Below are 24260 nucleotides of genomic sequence, written 5' to 3' on the forward strand. Positions count from 1 at the left end.
ACTCACATGGCTAATGGAACCCCACCAGTGGTAGGAGGCTCCCTCATTCCTCAAACCAATCCAGCCTGGCTGCTAAACAGGTATTACGCACGGTTTTCACCACAAACTACATCATGATTTGTAGTTACAGAATTCCACATGAAACAGAAAAGTCAATGTTTCTTGATGATAACGGGCCCTCTACCCTTCTGCAAACATCATTTGCTCATTCACATCTTCATGCCTTATATAATGGTGTTCTAGCTACAAAGGCCTTCTTTCTTATATCTACCAATATCATGGTTTTCATAATTCAGCTTGAGACTCCAATCCACCAAAGCTGCCTTGATGAATCTTCCCCCCCAAATGACCACTGCATTGTTTTTTATAAATAATGTAACAAGTATAGTTTTAGTATATTATTATAACTTGTTTTTTTAAATGTTCTTCAGGGTTTAGAGTTTTCTTGTATCTGTCTCTTTTCCCCTGGTAGAGTATGAATTTCTCAAAAGAAGCATAATGCTTTTTACTTTTTTTTGTTTCTTCCATAGGGCCTAGTGACAGTCCTGGGCAGGGAAGAATTCCTTAAATACTCCTCTATTTTGCGGTATTTTAGGCTCTCATACCCTCAAATCTACAAGGCCAGGCTCTAATTTAACACCCTCGGGAGGACAGTCTGATTCTGTGATCCTCTGCACAGCACTCAGGCTATGAAATGGGGCAGTGAGACTTATAATGCCACAGAGCCCCCAATCCAGTCAGTCTTCAGTTCCTTTCATCCACACAGTGAACAACAATCTAATTTTATGAAATCCTTGCTCCTGTTCTTTCTTAACCAGCCCCCTTAACTTTCTCTCCCACTTGCTCCATTCTAAAACTATACAAGATTCAGCAAGGTGCATGATTCCCAACTACTCACTTTCTCTTAGCAGTTTTCTCTTGCTTTGGTCATGACAGGACATCCACAATAAATGTTTGCAGAGAAAATTCAGGCTCAAAAATTCATACTTGTCTGATAAAGTAAGGGACGGGATTGCCAACTGATGTAAAATTTTGAAAAAAGACAAAAGTCTGGGGGAATTTGACAATGATAAATGTACTATCTGTTACATAGTTTTAAAAAAGAAAGGTAAGGGCGCCTGGGTGGCTCAGTTGGTTGAGCGACTGCCTTCGGCTCAGGTCATGATCCTGGAATCCCTGGATTGAGTCCCGCATCGGGCTCCCTGCTCAGTGGGGAGTCTGCTTCTCCCTCTGACCCTCTTCCCTCTCGTGCTATCTCTCATTCACTCTCACTTAAGTAAATAAATAAAATTAAAAAAAAAAAAAGAAAGAAAGGTAAGAGGAGTCATATGCTCCTCATAAATGAGGACTCAAACTCTGAGGTATTTTTTTTATTTTTATATTGTTTTTATATTTTTTCTTTTTTTCAATTTAAATTCAATTAGCCAACTTATAGTGCATCATTAGTTTCAGATGTAGTGTTCAATAATTTATCAGTAACTGATAAATTATCAAAGGTATTTTTATTGGGATTTGAATTCCATGTATCTACTTGGCTGGAACATGCTCTCAAAGGCTGGGATTTTCTGAAAGAACTAACCGTGAATGCCCTAGCCATCCATAGTATGTGACAGATTACCTAGAATTGTTCGAGAAAGAAGCAGAGAGAAGGTAGGTGCTCTCTTTGAAAGAACTGAGGAAGAGTCCCTTCAAATCATCTTCTGTATTCTGTGATGTCAGGTGAGAAACCCCAGCTGAGAAAGGCCCTATTCAAGGGAAGTGTTAGTTTCCCAATTCCTGGCAATGCCAGCAAGGGGCCACGTTCATGGACCTGTGTGTGAGGATATCACAGTTCAGAGTCAAGCATGGCTTATGGCACCTAATAGGAGCCAGGTAAACTCAATACATCGGACAAAGCCTCAAGGAAACAAAGCTTACCAGATTTCTCATTTTTATGTGTAAGTTAACAAAGACAGAGGAAATCATTCAAGTGACCCATCATAGAGCACTTCCAGTTCTAAGGAATACTGACTTACTTCAGGTGATAACACACTACCATTTTTAAGTTTCTCATCCACACTGTTCCTTCGTCTCTGTAGCTGATCCTTTTCTTTCTGGAGGGCTTGAACTCGTTCTGAAATCTTTACTTGGTCCTCAGCTGTGCTGCGTTGAAGCTCTACATTCTTTTCAGACAACTCTTGGTCCAACAAGTTCAGACGAGTTGATATTTTCAAACTATCTGTGTTTAAGACCTAAAAGACACAATCAACCAAACACCCCCAAAACAGTTACTTGAAATCCAGACGGCATATACATTAGAAAAATAGAGAAAATTACTAACTGAATATATTTTTAGCTTCCACATTGTTGTTTTCTCGTGGGGTTTTTGTTGGGGGTGGGGTTCATTTTCTAAAATCTTAGGTTGAATGTCTTTTTTTAAAAAATGGAGATTCAAGGGGCACCTGGGTGGCATAGTCGGTTAAGTGTCTGACTCTTGATTTCGGCTCAGGTCATGATCTCAGGGTGGTGAGATCAAGCCCTGTGTCAGGCTCTGCGCTGGGCGTGAAGCCTGCTTAAGATTCTCTCTCTCCTTCTCCTCTCCCTCCCCCACCCCACTCATACTCTCTCGCAAAAAAAAAAAAAAAAAAAATGGAGATTTGAATGTTGAATTTATTGCCAAGTATTGCTTGGCCACACCAGACTAAAGAATATTGGTTTTGAGAGGTGGTATTTTTCTTTTTTATTATTTCCTAAATTAAACTTTCCTTCCTTGGCCTGGTACATGGTTATATGGCTTGTAACTAACTATATTATAATTTCCCTAAAGATTGAGATTTGGTTTGTTGCTGTTTAAATATATAATTTGTTTCCACCCTTATTTCATTCTGGTCAGAAAATATGGCCACTTAAAGTAATGGAGATCCTCATTATGGTCTAACCTAAGAGAATTTTTATTTTTTTATTTATTTTTTATTTATTTTTGAAAGATTTTATTTATTCATTTGAGACACAGAGATACAGAGAGAGAGAGAGCATGAGCAGTGGGAGAGGCAGAGGGAGAGGGAGAAGCAGACTCCCTGCTGAGCCAGGAGCCCGATGTGGGGCTCGATCCCAGGACCCTGGGATCATGACCTGAGCTGAAGGCAGACGCTTAACCATCTGAACCACCCAGGCGCCCCTAACCTAAGAGAATTTTTAAAATAGTTTTGCATCTAAGTTAATTATATGTATATATATTATATGTATATATATTTTTAAAGCAGCCCCCTACCTCACCCTTTGACCTGAGTCCCACTCCCCAGAAACAATCATCTTCAACGTTTCTAGCCATTTCTCCTGGTGTTAATGTCCATGTTTCTAAATAACATGACCAATTTCAGATATTACCTACGGACTGACTATTATGGAAGACAAAGACTTGGCACCATTATGCCTCCTCTACTTCCCTTCCTCTAGTCTCCCAATATAAGGTATATTGCAATTTTATGTTAAATCAATACTCTGTTGGGGCGCCTGGGTGATTCAGTAGGCTAAGTGTCTGCCTTCGGCTCAGGTCATGATCTCAGTTCCTGGGATGGATCCCTGCATTGGCAGGGAGCCTGCTTCTCTCTCTCACTCTGCCCCTCCCCTGGCTTGTGCTCTATCTCGCTCACTCACTCTCTCAAATAAATGAATAAAATCTTTAAAAATCAATCAATCAATCAATACTCAGTTTGCATGGCTTTGTGACTATTATTCACAGCTGAACTATCTAGTATAAAATGACCCTTTTCCATAGGATATAACTTTTGGTACCATCTACTAATTCTTCCCCCACAGAACGATACAATTCCTCTCAATACTGTTTTTTTCACTTGACCAAACTTAAATCAGGGGGTCTTTTTTTTTTTATTATGTTATGTTAATCACCATACATTACATTATTAGTTTTTGATGTAGCGTTCCATGATTCATTGTTTGCATATAACACCCAGTGCTCCATGCAGTACGTGCCCTCTTTAAGACCCATCACCAGGCTAACCCATCCCCCACCCCCCTCTCCTCTAGAACCCTCAGTTTGTTTCTCAGAGTTCAGGGAGTCTTTTTGTTTCATTCTTTTCTGGAAACATTTTGCCTGAAGCCTCCATCCTCCTGCTCCAAACTAGTTGTTCTGGGACCTCCTTTTGGTGTTATCCTGGGAACTTCCATGTTGGATCACACTTTCAGGACCCTGAGTCTTCTTTCTTCATAGCTGATGCCCTCATGTTTATGGAGCACATCCTCTAGTACTTTTCTGAGACAGACTAGGTCAGAAACCATTTTTTCACCTGAAAATGTCCTTATTCTGCTTTCCTATTTATTCAGAATTAGGCTCAAAAGAGAAGTCTTGATTGGAAATCACTTTCCTTCTGAGTTGGAAGACTGCTGCAGGTCTCTTAGTTTCTACTGAAGAAGGTAGAGAAGTCCAATGTCATTCTGATTATTGAGATTTGCAAGCGACTCATCTCTTCTGTCCGGTAGCTTTCGGGATCTTTCTTTCCCCTTAGTGTACTCAAAACTTCACAATGATAAGCTTTTGGCACTCATTTTGCTGGGCCCTTGATGACCTATTTCAATCTAGAGTCTCATGTCCTCAGTGCTGGGAAAATTTTGTATATTGTCTTCGATAATCCCCTCTCCCGTTTTCTCTTTCTGAAATTCTTATTTCTTGGATGTTGGACTTCCTGGATTATAATCTGCCAACCAAAATTTTTTTCTCCTATTTTCTATTTATCCTTTTATTTACTTTCTGGGATATTTCCTTAATGTTCTCCTCCAACCCTTAAAATTTCCAGCAGTTCCCATTTTATGGATAGAGCATCATCTTTCACCACCTTAAGGATATTAAAGTTTTGTTGGAAGTTTTTTCAGCTCCTTCCCCTATCTCTAATGTCTCTGGGCTTCTTTTCTTCTCAGTCTCTTTCATGTTAGTAGCATTCCTGAAATGGCCATCCCGTGTAAGAGTCAGGTATGAAAATGCTGATATGCTGTGTGGTGGGTATGCTTTGTTACCATAGAATATATCTGGGGTCTGGCCACTTAGTTGGGGGTGCCCAAGGATGTTTTTAGGCCTTTTTTCAGGGACTGTTTCAGAAAATCTGCCAATGTCCTGCTGGGAGGTGTAAATCTGGCTGCCAGCATTCTGGGATCCAAGTAGGAGTTAGGAAATGGCTATCTCGGGATTCGTATGTAGACTGGACTTTCATTCATTCCCTGTTGTGAGTATTCTGACTTACCCCAACCCTCTGTTGTACCTGGTTCAACCTTCAGAAAATAAATTATCTAGTCTCAGAGTGGGAAAAGGATGGTTTCCTGATAATTCCCTGTTTTCATCCTTATGTCTCACTCCTGCTTTCTGAAAATCTTGGTCCGTTCATTTCTGAGTCTTTTTTAAAAAAATTTTTACTTATTTATTTATTTAGACAGAGAGAATGCATGCATGAGCAGGGGGAGGGGCAGAGGAAGAGGGAGAGAGAATCCTAGGCAGACTCTACGCTGAGCGTGGGGCCCCACATAGGGCTCGATCTCACGACTTTGAGATCATGACCTGAGCAGAAACCAAGAGTCAAACGCTTAATGAACTGAGCCACCAGGTGCCTCTCTGAGTCTTTTTTAATTTTATCTATGTGAATTCTATCTCATAAAGCTGTTATTACATTAAAAAAAAAAAGGCTAATACTACAGCCATGGCTCTCATTCATGTCCCTCTCAAGGCGCTTGGATTTCAGCCTCTTCTACGTGAGGCAATTCCAGAGACAGAAAGTAGAATAGTGGTTACTTAAGGCTGGGTTGGAGATTGGGGAAGATTGCTTTCCATTTTACATTTTACATTTTACATTTCCTGGTAATCTTTTGTCTTCTGTTGTCTTATCTTTTTTTTTTCCCTTTATGGATATATAGCTTTTTTTGAGTAATAGCTTTATTGAGAGATAATTCACATACCATACAGTTCACCTATTTATTTTATTGATTGATCAAGATTTTATTTTTTAAGTAATCTCTACACCCTGTGTGGGGCTCAAGCTCACAACCCCAAGATCAAGAGTCATATACTCCACCAACAGAGCCAGCCAGGAGCCCCTAAGTCACCTATTTAAAGTGTATAATTCAATGGTTTTTAGTATAGTCACAGAGTTGTGCAACCATCACCACAATCAGTTTTAGAACATTTTCATCGCCCCCCAAAATGAAACCCCATGCCCATTCGCAGTCATTCCTTTCTTCCCCAATCTCCAACCCAGCCTTAAGTAACCACTATTCTACTTTCTGTCTCTGGAATTGCCTCATCTGCACATTGATATAAATGGAGCCATACAATACATGTTCTTTCGTGGCTGGCTTCTTTCCCTTAACACAATGTTTTGGGGTTTATCCATGTGGTAGCATGGATCAGAACTTCATTCCTTTCTATTGCTGAGTAATATTCCACAGTATGGATATACCACTTTCTGTTTATCCGTTTATCAGCTGATGGACATTTGAGTCTCCTGGATGTGTCCTACGAGTGGCATTGCTGAGTGATGCAGTAACTCTGTTTAACCTTTCGAGGACCTGCAAGATAGTTATCCAAGGCAACTGCACCACTTTACAATCCCATAAGTAGTGTATGAAAATTCCAATTCCTTCATATCATCACCAACACTTCTTACCTATTTTTCTGACCACAGCCATCTTAGTAAGTGTAAAGTAGGAGCTCATCTATGTTTTGATTTGCATTTCCCTGCTGGCTAGTGATGTTGAGCATCATTTCATGTTTATTGGCCATTTGTATATCTTCTTTGAGAAATGTCTATTAGATTCTTTGTCTATTTTTAAATTGAGTTGTCTTTTTATTATTGAGTTAAGACTTCTTTATATATTCTAGATACTAGTCCTTTCTCAGGTATATGATTTGCAAATATTTTTCCCCCATTCTGTGGGTTCAACACCCACTTTTTTGATGGGCCTTTGCATAACAAATGTTTTTAATTATGATTAAGACCAATTTATCTAATATTTTTTTGTTGCTTGTGCTTCAGGTGTAATATCAAAGAAACCATTGCTTAACCCAAGGTCACAAAGATTTACACCTTTGTTTTCTTTTAAGAGTTTTATAGTTTTATTTCTATATTTAGGTCTTTGACTTATTTTGAGTTGAAATCATATATGGTATGAAAATAGTTTTTTTTAATATCACGTTCCTTGTCCGAAATGCATAGGATCGAACCTTGTATATTTCTTAAACACTGAAAAAAGATGTAATCTATTTATACTTTGTTCAGAAAAGAACCCAGCAATGTAACAGTCTCAAGTTTCTCTTCTGTTTCATTAAAACGATCTTCAAAGAATCCATTTTGCTTTGCTCTACTGGGGGTTTTATTTATTTGTACTCTCTCCTTATCTCAGTATGTTCTTGCTCCTAAATTTTACATTGTGTTGAAAGTGGAAAACTTCCTTCTTTTTTTTTTGCCTGGATCATGAAGTAAACTTATTTCAGGAAACAGATTTTCCTCCTTATTCCTTTTTCTTTTTTTTTTTTTTCTTTTGTGATACACAACATATAATAAGGGTCCCAGTTTATTTTCTTCTATTTACTCACTTGATATTTTAATTTGTTCATCTCCTTTGCTGTTATTGATGTGTTCTGAGGGATAGCTTTTAAAACTTGACCCTGACAGCCAGCAACTAGGCTGGTTGGAGGGGCTGCACCTACCCCTGTGTCCCACAGCCTGGTGCTAATAGCTATTCAACACGACTGGGGAATGGAGGACAGGGCAGAGGTAAGTACAGGTCTCCATGCTTGCCTACCTGCTATACTCAGGAGGAGAGGGTAAGAACACGCCACCATCATCTCAGATCCTACTGGTCTAGACACTGGCTGAAAGACAGGTCTAATAAAGAGGCAGGTCACTGATCCTCTCTGTTCCATTACTCAGTGTGTCCTTGGCTTGCTGGGTAAAAAGTCCTCTTCAAGTGTGGGGCAAGCCAGCTTCATTTTCAGATGCTGTTGGTGCTATTGTTGAAAATATCTATAGCTACATCCAAAAAAGCTATCTCCTGGTTCTTCTACTCCCACCACAATCATTCCTTTTTCAGAACTTGAAATTAAGGCAAACTCCTTCATAAAATCACTTTTTTTTTTGGCTCACAAAACACGAGTTCTCCAGCAAAAGTTTTTGTAAAGGTCCCCATGTCATTATAATTTGAAAAATGAACAAATCTTCATTACATAAAATCTTTCTTCTAAAGATACCCTGCAAACCCCTAACTTTGGGTAGTAGTAGATCATTTTTAAGTCTATTTTTCCAAATTACCAGTGTTCTCTATACAGCATCAAACAGTACAATTTATTTCTTAAATATCCACCTATGTTATAATAGAGTTTGCCAGAGGAAATGAAGAGTTACGGCTTCATGGTTACAGACTTTCTGTCTGGGGTAATAAAACGGTTTGGAAATAGGATGATGGTTGTGTAATACTGTGCATGTGATTAAGGCCACTGAATCATACACTTAAAAATGGTCAAAATGGCAAGTTTTATGTTACATATATTTTACCATAGTTTTTTAAATGCCAAAAAAAGTTAATAATAAATCATACTTGGCAGAACATTGAACATTTGATGTCAAAATTGCGATAGATTTTAGTGGTGGTCATTAAATAAGCCCTAACATGCAAAATACACTGAAAACCAGAAGAGTTTTTCTTTGGGTTTTGAAGTTCACAGTGGTCTGATTTACTTCTTAGGGGAAAAAATCCTCATTCATTGGCTTACAACCACAATCAAAGAGCATAACAAAGAGAATACCTGACTTGATCTCAACTTCTTATTTTCTAGGTGGCTCTTCTCCTGTAACAGGGCCTCCTTCTTACAAACTATGGCCTCTCGCTTCTTTAAGTCTTCTTCCAGCTCCTCCAATTCTTGGCGTTGGTTCAGGACTTTCTCGACTTCTTCATCTAACCATTTCTTTTGCTCATCCAATTTCTACATTAAAATTCCAAAGAAATGTTACATCATTTGTTTTTCTTCTGCCATAAGACATATATGGTAATAGAACTTCTGATTGGCTAACACACCCTAAATGAACATTTTTAAACTCTCTGGAACACCTTAAGTGAACTTTTTTTTTTTTAAGATTTTATTTATTTGGCAGAGAGAGAGAGAGCACAAGCAGGGGGAGTGGCAGGCAGAGGGAGAAGCAGACTTCCTGCAGAGCGGGGAGCCTGATGTGGGACTCGATCCCAGGACTCTGGGATCATGACCTGAGCTGAAGGCAGATGCTTAACCGACTGAGCCACCCAGGCGCCCTTAAGTGAACTTTTAAAAACTCTCAGTGAAAATAATAAAACAGTGTTCCTGTCTAAACCCACCAAGAAGTGGTTCCAGTTAACATCTTGCTGTGTTTTATAAGGAATTAAGATGTCTTCCCCAAATATGTTGGAGTCTGGGATTTTCTAGGCTGACAAAGAAAGAGCTGACAATTTTCCACATATATATTAAGAGTTAGTTCTGAGAACATGCTGGGATCTTCTCTGACATAGAGGAGCGTACCTTCATCACAGCAGTCAGACTGCTGGCTACCCTACAGTCTGCCTCCACTTCTTGAGCCCTTGATGGACTGCAGAGACTGTCTCTTCTTCCTCTCTATCCCCAGTGCCTGGTATACTTCCTAGCCTGTGACCGGCCTTCAATAAAATGTTAGATGACTAACTGAATGAATGCCTGAATCTGTCAATTAATTAACAAAGTGAATAAATGAATCCATACAGTGGACGGCACATATGATGGAGCATGGGAATGCACTCTGCACTGTAGCCTGTCAACATCAAGTAATTATAAAATAAACGGAGCTGGAAAGATTTCCAAAAGAAGCATCTTAGTATTCTCTTGAATTGAGGACACCCAGAAACAAAGAAAACAAAAATATGAATGGAATATGACTGTCCAAGATGAGCTCTACCAAGCGCCCATCTGCGCTGTGGACATAGTAATGAAGCAACGCCAGCTAACCAACAAGTAATAGGAAAACAAGTCAATACAGTACTATTTCCCAGTTCTTCTCCAGCTTGATAAAAATGGTGCCTAGAAATCTATATTAAAACAATGAGATAGAGTCGGTTGAGCGTCTGCTTTTGGCTCAGGTCATGATCCCAGAGTCCAGGGATGGAGCCCCACGTCAGGCTCCCTGCTCAGCAGGGAGTCTGCTTCTGCCTCTCCCTCTGCTCCTCTCCCCCACCCTGCTCACTCTCTCCCTCTCTCTCTTATTCTTCCTCTCAAATAAATACATAAAATCTTAAAAAAAAAAACCCTAGTTAAAAAAAAAATGAGATAGTGAATACGCATGAGAAAAAGAGAGCAAAATGGCCAAACCAAAGAAGATCCAGAGCTATGCAGTCCTCCATCCAGACCTACATAGCATGGTCCTATAAGCACTATCACATCCAAATAATACTGAAGCCTAAAATAGTAGCTCTACAATCAAAGGAACAGGAAGATATCCCAGAACAACTACAGAAATACTTCAGTTTTGTTATATCCAACTCTACCTTAGAAACTCCATATATGAGACCCTATGAAGTCTACCAATCAGCTGAAACACTCTACAGACACTCCTTGACTGTGAGTGGGGTTTGAAAGATGAGTAACAGATCTTTTGTAAGGTCCGTTCCAATAGGAGGGAAACCCGAAAAACTATGGTTATTGATAATAAATGCTATATACACCTAACTCCTAGGTACTGTGTCAGCAAAAATGGAGGGAGAGATTGGCTCTGTCTGGGAAATGGAAGAAATGTCAGTGCTGGCCTCACAGAGTAAGTAATATTTTAGTAGTGCTTTAAAGAATGCTACGGTAGGAGTACACATAATACAAGTTTTTTAGGGAAACTAATAAATGAGTAGATTTTTCTGCATTTGACATAATAAAGGTTATGATTTGTCTAATTCACTGTATCTTAGTAAGTTTTCTGAAAATTTCTTGATTTGTTTTTTCTCTTTTAATAGCAAAGGTTCCTATCACACAGTTCCAATTTTAAATGCTTTCTTATAAAGGAGCTTCATTACAAATCAATGTCCTATTCTAAGCTCTTTGGATATTCATATGGATTACCTTATAATTTTGTTCTTATTTAGAATCAAATTCTGGAAAGCGGGTTTTTGTTTTGCAGTATTGAAAAACATGAAGTTCTGTTTTTGTTTTATTAATATGTTTAACCCAACATAGTGCAAGCTGTGGGAATCTTTTTGTTATCATATTCATTTAAAATTTAGATCCTTAACATTTTGAAAAACAGGTCTCACTATTCTTTGCATTCCTACCTCTCCTACTCCCCGGCATACCCTTTCTGCCCAGAAATATTATTACCAAGCAGCACAGAATGTCAGAGTGACAGCACTTTAACCAATGTCTAAAACACACTAGTAAAATAAATAACTGGAGGGGTGCCTGAGTGGCTTGGTCGGTTGAGCATCATCTCTGCCTTCGGCTCAGATCATGATCCTAGGGTCCTGGGATCATGCCCCCCCATCGGGCTCCTACATCAGTGGGGAGCCTGCTTCTCCCTCTCCCTGTGCTCTCCTTCCTCTGGTGCTCACTCTCCCTCTCAGGTAAATAAATAAAAAATAATAAATAAATAACTAAATAAATAACTGGGAATACATTCATGTACTAAATTTTACTATTAAGATACATAAAATCTAAGGGCAAATAAATTTTTCAGAATTAAAGTCATGTATTAGCTTTTGAGTGTAATTACAGTTTTCAGTGCTTGTTTTTCTTTCAGTAAGATTTTTAGAATGGCCATTTTGAATTTACATAAAACTAAGAGGTTGTTTCTTTGAAGAGATTAATTTATAGTTTTCTTTCTTTCTTTCTTTCTTTCTTTCTTTCTTTTTTTTTTTTTTTTAGAGAAAGAGAGAGAGAGAGAGCAGGGGAGGGACGAGGCGGGGGGGAGAGAGAACGAATCCCAAGTAGGCTCCATACTCAGCACAGAGCCTGACATGGGGCTCAATCTCACGACCCTGAGATCATGACCTGAGCCGAAATGAGTCAGATGTTTAACTGACTGAGCCACCCAGGTGCCCCTGGATTTCATTGTTTTAAATGTGGCACTAATACAATAACTTTTTAATTCATCTTATATGGTGCATATATAATTTGGTTATGTAGGAATGGGGGGGCGGGGGCTCTGATTCTTAGACATATATTGTTTCCATGGGAATAAGCCAGCCTTTATTCCCATATCAAGACTGGTTTAGTCCCATGGAAACAATCTAGTGAAAACGGATTTCATGTTTACATTCTACAACATTCAAATAAATCCATTTCTACTGAAATAAGAACACAGCACATTTCTGGAGGAGAGAGTAATTTTTTAATGAGAGAACTGTTTCGGGAGAAATACTAGAAAATTTGTACTCAAGTGGCAAAGTCTAGTGTTTGCAGATTTTATTCAGAGTCCACCACTTTATACCTCTATTTAGACTATCATCAGAGCAAAGAGAAAGCAGGAAACACTGAATAGAACAGACAAACCTGGAGCTGGTCTGTTCTTCCAAACGAATCTTTTCTCTTTTTCATCTTAAATGCATCGAGGTCCTCAGCTCTCAATTTCAGAGCTTCTTCCTGTTCTGTTTTTAACTTTAGTTCCTGCAGAGAACAGAAATTGAAAACACCTTATTGCTTTTACTACCTGGCCATCATTAAATATTTATTGAATATCTTCTTAAATATTTTTGCAAAAAGAAAGAAAATAAGTAGATGAAGGCTGGGGCTATTTGACAAAAAAATAATGTCAGCCCCTCACTGAAGCAAAAATCAGGGTTTATTAACAAAACTAGGGGTTTTTTTCCCCCATGGTTTGCCAGTGTTACAAATCAGCATAACAGGGATAAGAGTCTGAAAATTACAAATGTGCTTTTCTAGTCTGCCTTTCTGAGCTCATGACCTTTAGTCGGGCTACCCAAGGCACCCATCTGCCATGGGGATATTAGAATTTATGACAGTAGAAATATGAAAAGTATTATTCCGTTTCTGGCATTCAGAAATAGGATTTTGCTGCATGAGAATAGCCTTTCAAGATAGATCATGGTCCTATGAAGAGTATCTTCTAAATTCCTTCCGTTTCCATCCACATCTTAAGAGGCCCCAGGTGCTCTCCTAGGGGTTCAGAGAAGATGCTGCTGTCTACCACCAATGCTTAGCAGGACTAAGGAAGGAGGCCATGAACCAAAGTGGGCTGGTCCACATTACTGTCTCTTACTGGTCCGTGATGAAAGTGTTTAGAAACCTTTAAAACAACTGGACAGAATAATTTTATGTCTGTTGAATATTAATAGTTATAATAATGAAAAGATGGACTTTTTTTTTTAAAGATTTTATTTATTTATTTGACAGAGAGAGACGCAGTGAGAGAGGGAACACAAGCAGGGGGAGTGGGAGAGGGAGAAGCAGGCTTCCCGCTGAGCAGGGAGCCCGATGCGGGGCTCGATCCCAGGACCCTGGGATCATGACCTGAGCCGAAGGCAGACGCTTAATGACTGAGCCACCCAGGTGCCCCTGGCCTTTTATTATATATTTTATTATTTCACTTTACGACTAGTTCATGTTTTACAAAAGTATTGGGCTGTGATGAACTAATAACAAGATTGAAAACTGCACCTTCTCCACAAGTAATTTCAGAAGTACCGATACAAAGAAAGCAGAAGGAAACTCTACCATTTCCAGCCGTGGGAAGGGCAGAAAGGAGAAAGGAGATGGTAAGAAAGATGTGGGTCCCAATTTTCCTGAGATCTGGCCTTGTGAGTTTTGGCCCCGAAATGGGGTGATAAGGTATCACTGAGGACAGAGGGGTAGAAAGCAGACTGCAGTGCAGAGGTCCCACACCCATATGGGACTGCCTGGCCTTGCTGACAGAGCAGGGAAGTACAATCAATTAATTACAGACTCCTTGGCCTCAAGTGAGGTGGATCCTGACAGCCAATGGGAGTCCGTTATCGTGGGGCACTGACCCCAAAACTGAAGATGAGGACAGGCCACTGGGCTAGCAAGCTAGACAGAAGACCTAGTAGCCTCCACGAGGATTTATAATGCCACTGGGAGACGAGATGAAATCAAAGCACCTCCGTGCTCTAAACTGAAAGTGAGACCGGACTACAGGTTATACCAACTCGGGGCTTCATCATCAGGGCCCAACAAAGAAAGGTAGACGAAGGACAGTAGTCACATCCAAAAGACCAACTGAAATTCAGGAGGTCCCTTTCCCTATAACACCATACAATGTAGTAAAAGCTATATACCCAACCATGACATACACTGGACTCAACCTTAGGGAGAGAAGCACAGGGTGGAAGATGGAAGAGGCAAAGAAACTGAATATTCTTACTCAAGAGAGCCGGGAATTACTTAAAGAAAATGGTGAAATTACCAGGACAAGGTCTGAACAGATTGAGCATATGGTTAGTTCCTATATTTCCAGCAATTCTCATGAGATGGGCTGGACAGGGCAAGAGGGGTGGTGGTGTCATAAAGAACATAGGTCTGCTATAGACTAAATAAAGACATTTTCTCTGCTCACCTGCATTGTATTACAAGTGAATTTGACCCCATTATATTGACCCATTAGTTCTTTCATGCTGCCCAGGCTCTGGTCCGTAGTTATAACTTAGCCCCTCTCACAGTCACAGCAACTCCAAGATGCAGAAATAAAGACACCTTATAGTTACTGGGAGCAGACTCTCTGCTATTCCTCTCCCTCCACAAATGCTTTAAAAGTAACCGCAGTAGGTCTCACCCTCTCTGCTACATGTTGCTCCAGACATTATTGCCTTTACTTGTAATATAATCCCTGTTATAATATTAAAGTAACTGTTCACTGGTTATGACACTAGGCTTTTCACATCTATTTAATTATCCCATTTAATCCTCACAATAATCTTATGAGACAGAGACTATTAAAAACTCCCATTTTGTAGATGGGGAAACTGCTATTTAGAGAAGTAAAAAGCTCAAGATCACACGATGGCCCACAATTTTGGGTTCCCGTACCTTTTCTTTATAGCTTATCCACAGACTTCAGTTAAGAACTGCTGCTCTAAGGAGAACCTCTGCAGAAATCCTAGTATTCTCTGGAAATGGTTTAGTCAAATGGAGAATGGACAAACAGGAATGTTAGAAAGTTAGCTCCAAACAGAGGACTGTGAGCAGGTTTTCTATTTTTGCGTGAAGTAGTGGAAACTTCAATATATCTTTGGGGCAGACTGTTTCTTTTTCTGGATACTCGTTCTCCCTTTAAATAGGGTCGTTTCCCTAGAATGAGAGATATGGCTAAAAGAAGCAAAACTGCCCTAGATAAAAATGTAAAAAGTTTAAGTTACAGGCAGATTTGCATTTCAGCACACTATGCACTATGCACTGTTTAGGGAAAAGAAAAAAAAACTCTTGTTTGGAGATTTAGAGAGTGCCATGTTTTGTTGGTTTAAACCATGGTCTATGAGATAAGAACCTGAGACCCAAAGATCACATGACTGAGAGGCAGGCCTAATCCTCACATTGGAGGAAGGACCATAACAAGGATACTAGGTTGTTGGCAGTAGTAAGGAGAAATGAACAGATCCAAGATATTCAGAAGATATCATCTATAGGACTTAGTGGTTCATGGGTAATAAGGAAGAAGACAGAGTCGAGGATGACTGCTAGTTTACCTATCCGAATGGATTGAAAGGTCTGGAAAAGCTCATGGAAAACTATATATTCTCCCTTAAGGGAGTAGGGAGAGGGAATTGTGGGGAGAGAAGTAAGGAAGATCATGAATTCATCTATAAGACAACTGCATGAGGATGTCAGTGGTTGGATACAGGAATCCAGAGCTCGAAGGCAAATCTGGGATTAAGGATTAAATTTGGAAGTTGTCAGAGTTTAACTGTAGCCATGGAAAAAGATGAAGTATCTAAGACAGTACAGAAGAGGCATAAAGCTAGAGCTTTGAGGAATTCTCATATGTGAAGGACTGATAGTGTAGGATGAGTTAGCAAAGACAGAGAACATGCAATCAGAGAAAAAACAAAGGGCAAGGGGAAAATATTTCAAGATGGAGGGAGTGGTGAACTATGTTGGATGCAGCTGAGGTTTTAAGGACTTTAGTGACAGAGAGAGCACTAGTGAATTTCTCCAGAGCGTTGAAGTGGACAGTAAAACCAGGAGCCAAATGCCAGACTGGAGAGGATGAGAGAATGAATGGAAGCACAGGAAACAGAAACAGATGCAGTCAACTTTATAACGAACAAGTTTGGTTATAAAGGGGAGAAGAGAGAAGGAGAAAAGTATTAAGTTTAAAGAGGATAATTTTAAGATGGGAAAAATCGAAGATGTTAAAGAAAATCTAGGAGAAAAGAAAAAGTTGAAAATACTGGAGAAAAAAATTAATTAAACGAGATAAAGCACATAAGCGCTTAGAATAGTACTGACTGAAGATAAATGTTAACTACTGCTATAATAACTATTACATTATTAAGAATGAGTAGCTCAAACGATGGACTCTGAAAAACAAACTGAGGGTTCTAGAGGGGAGGGGGGTGGGAGGATGGGTTAGCCTGGTGATGGGTATTGAGGAGGGCACATTCTGCATGGAGCGCTGGGTGTTATGCACAAACAATGAATCATGGAACACTACATCTAAAACTAATGATGTAATGTATGGGGATTAACATAAGAATAAAAAAATAAAAAAAAAAGAATGAGTAGCTCAAGAAAATTAAGAAAATAATTCTGTTTACAATAACATCTAAAAGAATAAAATATCTGGAAATAAATTTAAGCAAGGAGGTAAAAAGACTGTGCACTGAAAATTAGAAAAGATTGCTGAAAGAGATTAAAGAAGACCTAAAAAAAGGTTACCCATGCCCAGGAGTAGGAAGACAATATTGTCATGATGTCAATACACCCTAAGAACTCTACAGATTCAGTGCAATCCATATCAAAATTCCAATGGCCTTTTTTGCATAAATGGAAAGGCTGATCCTTTAATTCATATGTAATTGCAAGGGACCTCAAATAACCAAAACCATCTTCAAAAAGAACAACAACAAAGTTGAAGGACTTATTTCCCATTTCAAAACTAACTGCAAAACAATGTGGTGCTAGCATAAGGACAGACATACAGACAAATGGAATAGAACTGAGTTTAGATATAAATCCATAAAGCTACAGCCAACTGATCTTTGACAAGGGTACCAAGTCCATTCAATGGGGAAAAAATAATGTCTTTAACAGATGGAACTGGCACAACTAGATTTCCACATGCAAAAGAATGAAGTTGGACCTCTACCTCACACTATAGGCAAAAATTAACTCAAAATCAATTAACAACCTAAATATAAGAGCTAAAACCATAAAACTCTCAGAAGAAAACAAAGGGGTAAATCTTTGTGACTTTACATTTGACAATGAATCTTTAAAAGACACCAAAAGCACAGACAACAAAAGAAAAAATAGATAAATCATAAAAATTTAAATTTTGCTGCATCAAAGAATATTATCAAGAAAGTTTAAAGGGACGCCTGGGTGACTAAGTCGATTAAGCATCTGACTCTTGATCACGGCTCAGGTCATGATCTCAGGGTTGTGAGATCGAGCCCTCTGTTGGGCTCCACACTGGCAGTGGAGCCTGCTTAAGATTCTCTTGGGGCGCCTGGGTGGCTCAGTTGGTTAAGTGTCCAACTCATGGCTTTGGCTCAGGTCATGATATCAGGGTCATGAGATCGAGCCCCACATCAGGCTCTATGCTGAGTGGGGAGTCTGCTTGAAGATTTTCTCTATCCCTCCCCTTCTACCCCTCCCCCCACTCACATGCTCTCTCTCTCTAAAATAAATAAATAAATCTTAAAAAAAAAAAAAAAAAGATTCTCTCTCCCTCTCGTTCTGCCCATAATAACTCCCCTAAAAAAAAGTTTAAAGACAACCTACAGAATGGGAAAAATATATGGAAGTCATGTATGTGAGAGAGTTTAATGTCTAGAGTACATAAAGAACTCCTATGATTTAACAATAAAAAGATAATCCATTTAAAAAGTAGACAAAGAACTTGAACAGACATTTCTCCACAGAAGATACTGAAATGGCCAATAAGCACATGAAAAGATGCTCAACATCATTAGTCATTAGGGAAATGGAAATCAAAACCACCATGAGATACCACTTCACACACACTTGGATGACTGTAATAAAAAAGAAAGAGAAAATAACGTGTGTTGGCAAAAATATGGAGAAATTAAAACCCTCATACATTGTTGGGGGGAATGTAAAATGGTGCTGCTCTCTATTGAAAACAGTTGGTAATTCCTGAAGAAATGAAACAGAATTATATGACCCAGCAATTTCACTCCTAGGATTTGAACAGTTAACCTGTAGGCCAATTTTTACCACAGTATTATTTATGGTAGACAAAAGGTGGAAGCAACTGGAGTGTCTACCAACAGATGAATGGATGGACCAAATGTGGTATATACACCCAATGGAATATTACTTGGCCACAAAAAATAATGAAGGTCTGATACATGCTACAACACGGATGAACCTTGAAAATGTTAAAGGAAGTGAAACAAGCCAGACACAGGATAAATATTGTAAGATTCCATTTTTATAAAATAGCTAGAATAGGCAAATTCAGAGAGACAGAAGTAGATCAGAAGTTACCAGGGGCTGGTGGCGGGGGGAGGGGAGGGAGAAACAGGAAATTATTGCCTAATGGTTACAGAGTGTCTGTTTAGAGTGATGAAAAAGTTTTGAAAATAGCTAGTGGTCTCAGTTGTACAACACTGTGAATGTAATCAATGCCACGGAACTGTACAGTTAAACTCGATTAAAGTGGAACATTTTATGTTTATTTTACCAAAATTTACAAAAATAATGTAATATACCCAAACCCACTGAACTGTATATTTTATGTGAGTAAATTGTATGGTATGTCAAGAATACCTCAATATAGCTGTTAAAAAGAAGAATCAGTAACTTGTCTTAAATGCTATTTAACCTTTGTTCCATCACTAAATTCTATGTTTTGTTTTGTTTTGTTTTTTAAGGTCTAAGAATAGACCATATTCCAAAGTTAAAAATCTAGAAATCAATTATGTTTCAAGCTTTCGGTTCAGCTTAACACTTCAATAGAAAAGAGCCTGGTACCTAGTGCCAGGTAAGTGTTTGTGATGGCTATTGTCATGACCTTTATCGTCCTCCTCTTTTCAAAAGAGCCCTGTGAGGTAAGTGTGATTAAGGCCATTTTCGAGGAGAATAAACAGACTCAGAGAGGGTAAGTGATTTTCTCAGTCAACAAGCCAGCCAGGACCTGAGAAAGCTGGGATCTGAACCCACGCTAGCCTGGCCCCAGGGCCCAGGTGGACAGCATCAGTTCTTCCCCAGACCAATCCGTTCTACACAACTGCTGGCCAGATTGGTCTCATCATCCTTCTGCTCATTATGAACGAAATGGTACCATTTTACCTTGTGCTTTTTCCCATGCTGCCACACAGACAATGCATGTTGAAGCACTTTGGAAATGGGAAATCCTATCAAATGTTAGATATTTTTTCAAAAGCCAGCTTTATATGTTTTTGACAGCCTCAGGTAAAGTTAAGGTCCTAGTTAGAGAAACTGTCTTCACTGTACCTTCTTTCATGAAGTCAAAGCCTTCAAGACAGTACTCAGAATTCAATAAATAGGTTTTACTATGTAGATGAACAAAGCTTTAAGCGAATGAGGACAGCAGCTGAGGACAGGCCAAGGGGAGATACCTCAGAAGCCAAGTGAATTGAGACCTTGGCTTCATCAGCCCTGAGCCATTAACATTTCCTATTAGGCTTAGCAGGAAAGTAGGACAGCATTACTTTGATTTTTTGTTGATCCCGCTTGATCTCTGCATCCAGTTGCTTCCTTTTTTCATTTTCTTCGTGAAGCCTTTTTTGCAGCTGTACTTTTTGATATTTCATGTGATCTACATTCTGCTCTAGTTCATTAGCACGTTTCTCATTTTGGATTGACAGTGATGCCAATTTCTTACTATTTTGTTGCTTCTTCTGTAAGACCTGTGGATCATATGGAATATTTCAAAATGAAAAACTGCATCTCTAACAAATCTCGAGTAAATTTAAACTATTCATTCTATGGCAAAGGTAGACATTTTGCCTAGATTTTTGGCAGGTTCATAATTGCTTTCTACAGGTCTACTTTGACAATTGGGCCATCATAATTTTCACCAGATATCATGAATGATGAGACTCCCTGATACTAACAGCCAAAGAGAACAAAACTAGAATCTTTGCTTTTTTTATTGAGTGTTTTTAAAAATGATAAAAATTAAAATACAAAACTGTACTTCCATTTTATAAGACTTATCTCAGACCCCAAATCTACTGTTCTGCTTCCTAACACCAAATTACCAATTTCTTAATTATTCTTCCAGAAATAATTAACACGCATGCAAATAACTTCATATATATTCTAAATAGACTATTTTTCACTCACTTTTTTTTACTCATCTTAGAGATGTTTTCACAGAAATTTGTTCTATGTGATTGCAAAGTAGTCCACTGTGTTCCTCTTTTACATCCAGCTATAGCCTAAATAATTAATCCCTAAGTTAAGATGATCAGAACTGATACCATTTTCCTTACAGTGACCACTGTTATCATTATCATTTTAATTATCTTAAAGCTTCTCCTCATCTTGCTAAAATTATCGATGAGTAGCATAAAAAATTTGTGAACATTTGCCAAGAGTTTATACTACTAATAGAAAATACCAGGTTTCCAATTTAATCCTGATCAAACAAACATATATTAAACCTGTACTATGTGGGGTGCCTGGGTGGCTCAGTCGTTAAGCGTCTGCCTTCGGCCCAGGTCATGGTCCCAGGGTCCTGGGATCGAGCCCCGCATCAGGCTCCCTGCTTAGCAGGAAGCCTGCTTCTCCCTCTCCCACTCCCCCTGCTTGTGTTCCCTCTCTTTCTGTGTTTCTCTCTGTCAAATAAATAAATAAATAAATAAATAAACAAACAAACAAATCTGTACTATGTGCTTTAGCATTGCACTAAGTACCTCTTACGTGACATAAAAAAGGTGGTCATTTGTAAATTATGCAGACTACAATTATCTCCCTTATCTTGGCAATAAATTGTTGGCAAAAACACATTTTGTTTTCATTAACCTAGGCATTCACAGAGGCGTTGACGCTTAGAGCAGCACTAAAGTGTGGTCTGCGGACCGGTACTGGCCACAGATTTTTGTCAGCCTGTATCACTGAACATACTATTGGGTTCAGCTGACACTGGTTGCGTCAAGACCTTTCTGATGAAGGGAGCTGTGCTCCCATGTGCCTTTCTCTCGTCACAGATGCATAACAACAATCTGCAGACAATGACTGAGCACCACCAGCCTGGAGGCCACAGGACTCTGTAGTTTCCCATTCCTAGATTTGGACACTAGCTTTGCCACTTACTTTTGATAGTAACTGCAATACGGGAGCAAAAATGATAATACTGGCATTTTAGTGTCTTTCCACATAATACTGAAAATCTCAGCAGAAGTACTGATAATCTTATTTAAAAGTGAGATAGGCTGCCATTGTCTTTTGCACTTATTCCACACATGCTCAAGAGTGCACGTTACTGGCAGCAGTAAAGTACTAATGCATTATGTAACTCTCTGTATATATGCAGATGTAAAGAACACAGATTTTAGATTTTTTAAATAAAAGACTTTAAGCTTTCAAAACTTAAAAAAAAATTCACTTTACCAATAAAAACATTAGTATTTCAATACTGTAAAATGGCATGAGATGTTAGAGTACTGAAAACTGTTATTGTCACCTCAACTATGAGACTCTGAGTTACTTAACCTTTCTAAATCTTAGTTTTCTCATTTGTAAAACACAGTAAAAATACTCTCTAAAGGATTAAATAACACATATGAAACATCTGGTATGTAGACACTTAACTGGTAACTACCATCCTCCTCCCCTGCCCTGCCACCATCCCCATCCCTGTTGGGTGTGCCTGAATAGGTCAAAAGTACAGACATTTCTAAAACTGCATGGGAATCCTGTGTCAGTCCCCTGCTGTGTGGATGTTTCTTTTGAGCTTAATTATGTTCTGTGTCTTCTTTCCTTTCCTTATCAATCTCCTTAGCAGAAAAGGATATGCAACAAGAAACATGGAAAGCCAAAGACCATGATAATTCTCAAACCCTATTAATAACCTTTCATTTAATCTTTTAATTCAATCATTGTATCTGTGTGAAATATAGAACATATAAAATAACGTTTGCTAATTCAGGCCTTCCTCAAAGCAAAAAAAGTCTCAAATACACAACCTAACCTTACACCTAAGGAACTGGAAAAAGAACAGCAAATAAAGCCTAAAACCAGCAGAAGAAGGGAAATAATAAAGATTAGAGCAGAAATAAATGATATAGAAATTAAAAAAAAAAAAACAACAACAGTAGATCAGCGAAACTAGGAGCTGGTTCTTTGAAAGAATTAACAAAGTTGATAAACCCCTAGCCAGACTTACCAAGAAGAAAAGAGAAAGGACCCAAATAAATAAAATCACAAATGAAAGAAGGAGAGATCACAACCAACACCACAGAAATATAAACAATTAAAAGAGAATATTATGAAGACTTATATGTCAACAAATTGGGCAATATGAAAGAAATAAATTCCTAGAAACGTGTAAACTACCAAAACTGAAACAGGAAGAAATAGAAAACTTGAACAGACCCATAACCAGCAAGGAATTTGAATCAGGAATCAAAAATCTCCCAACAAACAAGAGTCCAGGGCTGGATGGCTTCCCAGGGGAATTCTACCAACCATTTAAAGAAGAAATAATACCTATTCTTCTAAAACTATTCCAAAAAATAGAAATGGAAGGAAAATTTCCAAACTCATTCTATGAGGCCAGCATTGCCTTGATCCCAAAACCAGACAGAGATCCCACTAAAAAGAATTACAGAGCAATATCCCTGATGAACATGGATGCAAAAATTCTCAACAAGATACTAGCAAATTGAATCCAACAGTACATTAAAAGAATTATTCATCATGATCAAGTGGAATTTATTCCTGGGCTGCAGGGGTGGTTCATTATCTGCAAATCAATCAATCAATGTGATACACCACATTAATAAAAGAAAGGATAAGAACCATAGAATCTTCTTAATAGATGCAGAAAAAGCATGTGACAAAATACAGCATCCTTTCCTGATAAAAACCCTCAAGAAAGTAGGCATAGAAAGAACATACCTCAACATCATAAAGGCCATACATGAAAGTTACACAGCTAATATCATCCTCAATGGGGAAAAGCTGAGAGCTTTTCTCCTGAGGTCAGGAACACGAGAGAGATTACTCTCACCACTGTCGTTCAACATAGTACTGGAAGTCCTACCCTCAGCTATCAGAAAACAAAAAGAAATAAAAGGCATCCAAATCGGTGAGGAAGAAGTCAAACCTTCACTCTTCACAGATGACATGATACTCTATGTAGAAAACTCGAAAGATTCCACCAAAAAATTTCTAGAACTGAAACATGAATTCATCAAAGCTGCAGGATATAAAATCAATGTACAGAAATCTGTTGCATTTCTATACACCAATAATGAAGAAAAAGAAAGAGAAATCAAGGAATAGACCCAATTTATAATTTCACCAAAAACATTAGATACCTAGGAATAAACCTAACCAAAGAGGTAAAAGATCTGTACTCTGAAAACTATACAACACTTATGAAAGAAATTGAAGAAGACACAAAGAAATGGAAAAACATTCCATGCTCATGGATTGGAAGAGCAAATATTGTTAAAATGTCTATACCACCCAAAGCAATCTATACACTCAATGCAATCCCTATCAAAATACCACCAGCATTTTTCACAGAGCTAGAACAAACAGTCCTAAAATTTGTATGGAACCAGAAAAGACCCCAAATAGCCAAAGTAATGAAAAAGAAAAGCAAAGTGACAGGCATCATGATTCTTCAAGCTCTTTTACAAAGCTGCCATCATCAAGACAGTATGGTACTGGCACAAAAACAGACACATAGATCAATGGAACAGAATAAAGAACCCAGAGATGGACCCATAACTATATGGTCAATTAATCTTTGACAAAGCAGGAAAGAATATCAGTCTCTTCAACAAACGGTGTTGGGAAAACTGGACAACAACATGCAGAAGAATGAAACTGGACCACTTTCTTACACCATACACAAAAATAAATTCAAAAAACAGAAGCC

The 24260-nt window shown here is 38.5% G+C and overlaps 1 protein-coding gene across 2 annotated transcripts in view; it reads right to left on the minus strand.

Annotated features, from left to right (window-relative positions):
- KIF27 (kinesin family member 27) overlaps positions 1–24260 on the minus strand; it is an 82573-nt gene that overhangs the window by 14073 nt on the left and 44240 nt on the right. For both annotated transcript variants that reach the window (XM_035024393.1, XM_035024392.1), the window contains exons 11-14: positions 19855–20052; positions 12512–12625; positions 8786–8962; positions 2016–2231 (exon numbers count right to left, since the gene is read on the minus strand). In XM_035024393.1, the coding sequence (XP_034880284.1) occupies positions 2016–2231; positions 8786–8962; positions 12512–12625; positions 19855–20052 (705 nt within the window). The remainder of the gene's footprint in view (positions 1–2015; positions 2232–8785; positions 8963–12511; positions 12626–19854; positions 20053–24260) is intronic.

Source organism: Mirounga leonina, unplaced genomic scaffold (genome assembly GCF_011800145.1).
Source record: "Mirounga leonina isolate KUSES-001 unplaced genomic scaffold, KU_Mleo_1.0 Mir_179, whole genome shotgun sequence".
Taxonomy (NCBI): domain Eukaryota; kingdom Metazoa; phylum Chordata; class Mammalia; order Carnivora; family Phocidae; genus Mirounga; species Mirounga leonina.